The following is an 8,193-nucleotide window of genomic DNA, read 5'->3' as shown; positions in this document are numbered from 1 at the left end:
CATTGATACCATTGGGCTGCAGGGTTCCCAAGTGGTATATGAGTTGCCGTTCCTGCAACCTTCGGGTGGCATCGTTGTGGCACTGCAGGAGGCCCAGGATGGACATGTCGTCTGAGGAATGGGAGGGGGAGTTGAAATGGTTTGCGACTGGGAGGTGCAGTTGTTTATTGCGAACCAAGCGTATTCTGCAAAGCGGTCCCCGAGCCTCCGCTTGGTTTCCCCGATGTAGAGGAGGCCACAACGGATACAGCGGATGCAGTATACCACATTGGCAGATGTGTAGGTGAACATCTGCTTGATGTGGAAAGTCTTCTTGGGGCCTGGGATGGGGGTGAGGGAGGAGGTGTGGGGGCAGGTGTAGCACTTCCTGCGGTTGCAGGGAAAAGTGCCGGGTGTGGTGGGGCTGGAGGGGAGTGCGGAGCGGACAAGGGAGTCACAGAGAGAGTTGTCCCTCCGGAAAGCAGATAAGGGTGGGGAGGGAAAGATGTCTTTGGTGGTGGGGTCGGATTGCAGATGGCGGAAGTGTCGGAGGATGATGCATTGGATCTGGAGGTTGGTGGGGTGGTACGTGAGGACGAGGGGAATTCTTTTTTGGTTCTTATTGCGGGGACGGGGTGTGAGGGATGAGTTGTGGGAAATGTGGGAGACACGATTGAGGGTGTTCTCGACCACTGAGGGGGGGAAGTTGCGGTCCTTGAAAAATGAGGACAACTGAGATGTACGGGAGTGGAATGCCTCATCCTGGGAGCAGATGCGGCGGAGGCGAAGGAATTGGGAATAGGGGATGGCATTTTTACAGGAAGGTGGGTGGGAGGAAGTGTATTCTAGGTAGCTGTGGGAGTCGCTGGGCTTGAAATGGATATCTCATACCCTCTTTTTACTCTTCTGATTTCAGTTCTTGAGTGTGCCCCTACAGTTTTTATAGTCATCTCGGGATTTACTTGAGCCCGATAGCTTAAACCCAATGTGCCTTCTTCTTTTCCTGACCAGAGCCTCAGTATCCCTCATCAGCCAGGGATCCCTAAACCTGCCAGCTTTTCCCTTCACCCTAACAGGGACATACTGTCCCTGAACTCTTGCTATCACTTGGTAGATTTCTGAGAATGGTCAGGACAGACCACTGAAGGGTTCGGAATGGGTCAAACTGGATCACTTCAGGGACTGGGTCTGGTTCATAGACCAGTGTGTAAGCAGGTCATTCAGCCCATTGAGTCTACACCGACCCTATGAAGTATCCAGACCTACCTGTGTACCCTATCCCTGTAACGCTGTATTTCCCATGGCTAATTCACCTCGCCTGCGCATCCCTGGACACTATGGGCAATTTAGCATGGACAATCCAGCCTAACCTGCACATGTTTGGACTGTGGGAGGAAAATGGAGCACCCGGAGGAAACCTAAGCAGACACTGGGAGAATGTGCAAACTCCACACAGACTGTCACCTGACGTCGGAATTGAACCCAGGTCCCTGGCACTACTGAGGCAGCAGTGCTAACCACTGAGCCACAGTGCCACCTCCAATAAACTAAAGTCAAAGGGTGAACCTGAACTGGTAGATGTTGATGAAATAAAGAAGTTTTGAGTGTGCTCTGATCGATATGTTTTGCTGTTAATTGGTGGGAAAGAAAACCAAGACCAGTCATTGAGACTCCAATTTGAGTGTGTGGCTCTGACAAAGGAGCAGCTGGTCTCCCTGACAATACACCTTCTATTGAGTTACAACACTATACAAACCACACGAGAAATCAGTGTCTTACACTGATTTGTTAATTTTTTAAATGAATTTTTCATTCAACTTTCTTTGGTAAACTGCTGTCTTGCTAAAATTGCAAAACACTTGCTTTCCAAAACTAACTCAATCATTTGGTAAGTACCTTTGAATTGCCAGTTTATTCTGGTCAGAACAGTTGAACGAATTGCTGATTTATTTTTATGAGGCTTATTTGTTCCTGACTAAAATGCTCAAGTTACTGAGCAATTAGATATCAAAGGGCCGGTGAATGGGCGTAATGCGGCACTGTCGGTCACGATCCTTTCGAAAATAGATAAGCCTTCAAACCTTCACCTTTGACAAAACCTGAGACTGCAGTTCTCTGTGATGCCTCCCACAGTCACACAGTAACACTGGTTGTTGTTGTACCACAGGGCAGGAGTACAACTTCCTGAAGATGGAGCCCGCTGAGGTCAATTCCTTGGGAGAGACATACGACTTTGACAGCATCATGCACTATGCTAGGAACACCTTCTCCAGGTTGGACTTCAAGGTTCTGCCAATTTAGTTCTTCACACGCTTCCTGTGGATGGTAACAAGTTCAGGCTGAATGATCACTCAATGGACGCTGAGCTATTCCTGAGTCTCCTCGTTTCGATTTTCCTCTCTCCTCTCATTGGGTTCACAGCTTTTTCCTTTTTTTTCCTGTCTATCTTTTAATCTCCCATTAGATGCAGGAACAGAATTAGGCCATTCAGCCCAATGAGTCTTCTCTGCTATTCTGTCATGGCTGATATGCTTCCCAACCTTATTCTCCTGCCTTCTCCCCATAACCCTTGGTCTCCTTACTGATCAAGAACCTATCTATCTCTGTCTTAAATACACTCAATGACTTGGCCTCCACAGCCCTCTGTGGCAATGGGTTCCATAGATTTACCACCCTCTGGCTGAAGAAATTCCTCATCTTGTTTCTAAAGAGTCGTCCCTTCCCTCTGAGGCTGTGCGCTCAGGTCCTAGTCTCTCCTACTAGTGGAAACCTCTTTTCCATGTCCACTCTATCTGGTCCGGTCAGTATTCTGTAAGTTTCAATCCCAGATCGCCCATTATTCTTGTAAGCTCCAACGAGTTCAGACTCAGAGTTCACATCTGCTCCTCATATGACCAACCCTTCATCTCTAGGATCATTCTTGCAAACCTCCTCTGAGCCCCTCTAATGCCAGCACATCCTTCCTTAGATACAGGGCCCACAATATTCCAAATGCATTCTGACCAATGCCTGATACAGCCTCAGCAGTACATCTCTGCTTTTGTATTTTAAACCTCTTGAAATGAATGCTAACATTGCATTTTCCTTCCTAACTGCCAACTGACCTTGCATGTTATCCTTCAGAGAATTCTGAACTAGGACTCCCAAGTCCCTTTGTGCTTCAGATTTCTGTTGTATTTCCCTTTTTAGAAAATCATCTATGCCTTTATTCTTTCTAGCAAAGTGCATAACTTCACACTTTTCCACATTGTATTCCATCTGCCACTTCTTTGCCCACTCTCCTAGCCTGTCGAAGTCCTTCTGCACCTCCCCCACTTCCTCAAAACAACCTATCCCTCCACCTATCATCTGCAAATTTAGCAACAATGCCTTTAGTTCTATTGTCCAGATCATTAATGTATAACCTGAATGGTTGTAGTCCTAACAGTGACCACTGCGGAACTCCACTAGTCACTGGCTGCTATCCTGAAAAAGACCCCGTTCTTGATACTACTCTCTGACTTCTACTGGTCAGCCAATCCTCAATCCATGCCAGTACCTTGCCCTGAACACCATGGGGGTCTTGTCATATTTAGCAGCCTCCTGTGCGACACCTTATCAAATGCAATACATCACATCCACTGGCTCTCCTTTGTCTAACTTGCTCATTACCTCCTCAAAGAATTCTAACAAGTTTATCAGGCATGACCTCCCCTTGACAAAGCTGTGCTGACTCAGCCCTATTTTATGATGCACTTTCGAGTGCTCTGCAATCTCATCCTTAAACTCTATTTTGTCTACTTCTCTGCCTGTCTTTTACCACCTGTCGCTTTGGAGAGAGTCACGTTCACCCATTTCCTCCATGAAACTACTGAGGCTGCCTTGGTCAGGATAACCATAAATCCCAGGCAGTGTCAGAAAACATCCTGGTAAGGAGAAAAGGATCTGGTGCAAGTTTAGACCATTTGGCCCTTTGAGCTTGCTTCCATAAAGTCATGAATAGTCTGTTTCTCACATCTACTTGCCTATCTGTTCCCAACCCCCACTACCCCATCCTGACTCCAACTAGCCTCCTCTGCTACTAGGCCTTGCAAGGCTGAGGCCTTCAGTAGCTGATCTGATTTTGCAGGCTTTTGTATCAACCCGTAGGTTTCATTATCCTGGCTTTGATTGTGGCTACTCTGTCAGCTTCTAACATATCTAATTGCTACAGGAAGAGGAGGAAAGGACAGGGAGACAGTGAGAGAAATAAAGACTGTGAGAGAATGATAGATCCAGCAGAGGAGGGGGGAGACTGAAACAAAAATAATAATCTTTCTAAAGGATTAAAAAATTGAGAAATAGGTTGGTAATTGAGTGCAGTGTTCAAACACCATTCTGCCTCACTTATACTGAGTTAATCTGACACAGCCTGTTCCCTATAACCATGTTATGGACACCCAGCTCAGTGCGCCAGTTGCTTTTGCATTTGTCGACAGAATTCTGACTTGATTGCTACAAAGCCATTGTGTTGTAATGACCCCACCATTTCTGACTCTAACATATTCATGGTTTGCTGCTCTCTGTTTGTTCCAAAGGGGTGTTTTCTTGGATACCATCCTTCCCCGTAGAGATGAACATGGCATGAGACCTCCCATCGGACAGAGAGTAAGACTGAGCAAAGGTGATATTGCCCAAGCCAAGAAGTTGTACCGATGTCCAGGTAACTTGCCAAAAATCTAGCTCCTCCACTTCAAAATATTTGAGATTTAATTAGAAGAAAATATCATGTATAAATGTTCACATCTCTTCAATATGAATGTGACTCATGTGACTGTGGTCAGGTTATAACCAAGCATTGCCCAGTGACTGTCTTTCAAAATAGAAACTACAATGGAACAAAGAACAAGACAAAGAAAATTGCAGCACAGGAACAGGCCCTTCGGCCCTCCAAGCCTGCGCCGATCTAGATCCTCTATCTAAACCTGTTGCCTGCTTTCCAAGGATCTGTATCCCTCTGCTCCCTGCCCAATCATGTATCTGTCTAGATACATCTTAAATGACGCTATCGTGCCTGCCTCTACCACCTCCGATGGCAACGGGTTCCAGGCACCCACCACCCTCTGCGTAAAGAACTTTCCACGCATATCTCCCTTAAACTTTTCCCCTCTCACCTTGCAATAGTGACCCCTAGTAATTGAGTCCCCCACTCTGGGAAAAAGCTTCTTGCTATCCACCCTGTCTATACCTCTCATGATTTTGTAGACCTCAATCAGGTCCCCGCTCAACCTCCATCTTTCTAATGTAAATAATCCTAATCTACTCAACCGGTCTTCATAGCTAGCACCCTTCATATCAGGCAACATCCTGGTGAACCTCCTCTGCACCCTCTCCAAAGCATCCACATTCTTTTGGTAATGTGGTGACCAGAACTGTATGCAGTATTCCAAATGTGGTCGAACCAAAGTCCTATACAACTGCAACATGACCTGCCAACTCTTGTACTCAATACCCCGTGGAATGAATGAAAGCATGCCGTATGCCTTCTTGACCACTCTATCGACCTGCGTTGCCACCTTCAGGGTACAATGGACCTGAACACCCAGATCTCTCTGTGCATCAATTTTCCCCAGGGCTTTTCCATTTACTGTATAGTTCGCTCTTGAATTGGATCTTCCAAAATGCATCACCTCGCATTTGCCTGGATTGAACTGCATCTGCCATTTCTCCGCCCAACTCTCCAATCTATCTATATTCTGCTGCATTCTCCGACAGTCACCTTCACTATCTGCTACTCCATCAATCTTAGTGTCATCTGCAAACCTGCTAATCAGACCATCTATACCTTCCTCCAGATCATTTATGTATATCACAAACAACAGTGGTCCCAACACAGATCCCTGAGGAACACCGTTGGTCACAGTTCTCCATATTGAGAAACTCCCTTCCACTACAAACCTGTCTCCTGTTGCCCAGCCAGTTCTCTATCCATCTAGCTAGTACACCCTGGACCCCATGAGAGTTCACTTTCTCCATCAGCCTACCATGGGGAACCTTATCAAACGCCTTACTGAAGTCCATGTATATGACATCCACAGCCCTTCCCTCATCTATCAACTTTGTCACTTCCTCAAAGAATTCTATCAAGTTGGTAAGACATGACCTTCCCTGCACAAAACCATGCTGCCTATCACTAATAAGCCCATTTTCTTCCAAATGTAAATAGATCCTATCCCTCGGTATCTTCTCTACCAGCTTCCCCACCACTGACGTCAGGCTCACCGGTCTATAATTACCTGGATTATCTTTGCTACCCTTCTTAAACAAGGGGACAACATTAGCAATTCTCCAGTCCTCCGGGACCTTACCCGTGTTCAAGGATGCTGCAAAGATATCTGTTAAGGCCCCAGCTATTTCCTCTCATCGCTTCCCTCAGTAACCTGGGATAGATCCCATCCAGACCTAGGGATTTGTCCACCATCATGCCTTTTAGAATACCCAACACTTCCCCCCTCTTTATGCCGATTTGACCTAGAGAATCAAATATCTATCCCTAACCTCAACATCCGTCATGTCCCTCTCCTCTTGCTCCTTATGTATGAATAAAAGGCTTTGGGATTTTCCTTAACCCTGTTTGCTAAAGATATTTCATGACCCCTTTTAGCCTCTTAATTCCTCGTTTCAGATTGGACCTACTTTCCCGATATTCTTCCAAAGCTTTGTCTGTTTTCAGTTGCCTAGACCTTACGTATGCTTCCTTTTTCCTCTTTGCAAGTCCCACAATTTCACCTGTCATCCATGGTTCCCTAATCTTGCCCTTTCTATCCCTCATTTTCACAGGGATATGTCTGTCCTGCACTCTAATCAACCTCTCTTTAAAAGCCTCCCACATATCAAATGTGGATTTACCCTCAAACAGCTGATCCCAATCCACGTTCCCCAGCTCCTGCCGAATTTTGCTATAGTTGGCCTTCCCCCTATTTAGCACTCTTCCTTTAGGACCACTCTCGTCTTTGTCCATCAGTATTCTAAAACTTACGGAATTGTGATCACTATTCCCAAAGTAATCCCCTACTGAAACTTCAACCACCTGGCTGGGCTCATTCCCCAACACCAGGTCCAGTATGGCCCCTTCCCGAGTTGGACTATTTACATACTGCTCTATAAAACCCTCCTGGATGCTCCTTACAAATTCTGCTCCATCTAAACCCCTAACACTAAGTGAATCCCAGTCAATGTTGGGAAGATTAAAATCTCCCATCACTACCACCCTGTTGCTCCGACATCTTTCCATAATCTGTCTACATATTTGTACCTCTATCTCACGCTCGCTGTTGGAAGGCCTGTAGTACAGCCCCAACATTGTCACCGCACCCTTCCTATTTCTGAGCTCTGCCCATATTGCCTCTCTGCTCAAGTCCTCCATAGTGCCCTCCTTCAGCACAGCTGTGATATCCTCTTTGACCAGTAATGCAACTCCTCCACCCCTTTTACCTCCCTCTCTATCCCGCCTGAAGCATCTATATCCTGGGATATTTTGTTGCCAATCTTGCCCTTCCCTCAACCAAGTCTCAGTAATAGCAATAACATCATACTCCCAGGTACCAATCCAAGCCCAAAGTTCATCTGCCTTACCTACTACACTTCTCGCATTAAAACAAATGCACCTCAGACCACCTGTCCCTTTGCATTCATCATCTGCTCTCTGCCTACTCTTCCCCTTAGTCACACTGACTTCATTATCTAGTTCCTTACAGGCTTTAGTTACTACCTCCTTACTGTCCACTAACCTCCTCATTTGATTCCCATCCCCCTGCCACATTAGTTTAAACCCTCCCCAACAGCGTTAGCAAATGCAGCCCCTAGGACATTGGTTCCAGTCCTAGTTGGAGTAATGTGATTTTGAGTGTGGAAATCTGGTGATCTAGTGTGTGAACATTTGGTGATCAGGTGTGAATAAATCTGGTGAATGAATGTGTGGAAATCTGGCGAGCGAGTCTGTGCTAATCTGGTGATCTAGTGTGTAAACAGGTATGAATAAATCTGGCAAGCGAGTCTGTGCTAATCTGGTGATCTAGTGTGTAAACAAGTATGAAAAAATGTGGCGAGCGAGTCTGTGCTAATCTGGTGATCTCGTGTGTAAACAAGTATGAAAAAATCTGGTGAATGAATGTGTGGAAATCTGGCGAGCGAGTCTGTGCTAATCTGGTGATCTAGTGTGTAAACAGGTATGAATAAATCTGGCGAGCGAGTCTG

The 8,193-nt window shown here is 46.0% G+C and overlaps 1 protein-coding gene across 1 annotated transcript in view; it reads left to right on the top strand.

Moving 5' to 3' along the window:
• Positions 1-8,193, top strand: part of LOC109922418 (tolloid-like protein 2) — a 139,251-nt gene that overhangs the window by 74,026 nt on the left and 57,032 nt on the right. Inside the window, exons 7-8 of the mRNA XM_048616278.1 lie at positions 2,147-2,252; positions 4,536-4,660. Coding sequence (XP_048472235.1) covers positions 2,147-2,252; positions 4,536-4,660 — 231 coding nt within the window. The remainder of the gene's footprint in view (positions 1-2,146; positions 2,253-4,535; positions 4,661-8,193) is intronic.

The sequence above is a fragment of the Rhincodon typus genome, chromosome 34 (genome assembly GCF_021869965.1).
Source record: "Rhincodon typus isolate 14 chromosome 34, sRhiTyp1.1, whole genome shotgun sequence".
Lineage (NCBI taxonomy): Eukaryota > Metazoa > Chordata > Chondrichthyes > Orectolobiformes > Rhincodontidae > Rhincodon > Rhincodon typus.
This window is presented reverse-complemented; position numbering and strand designations above follow the sequence as displayed.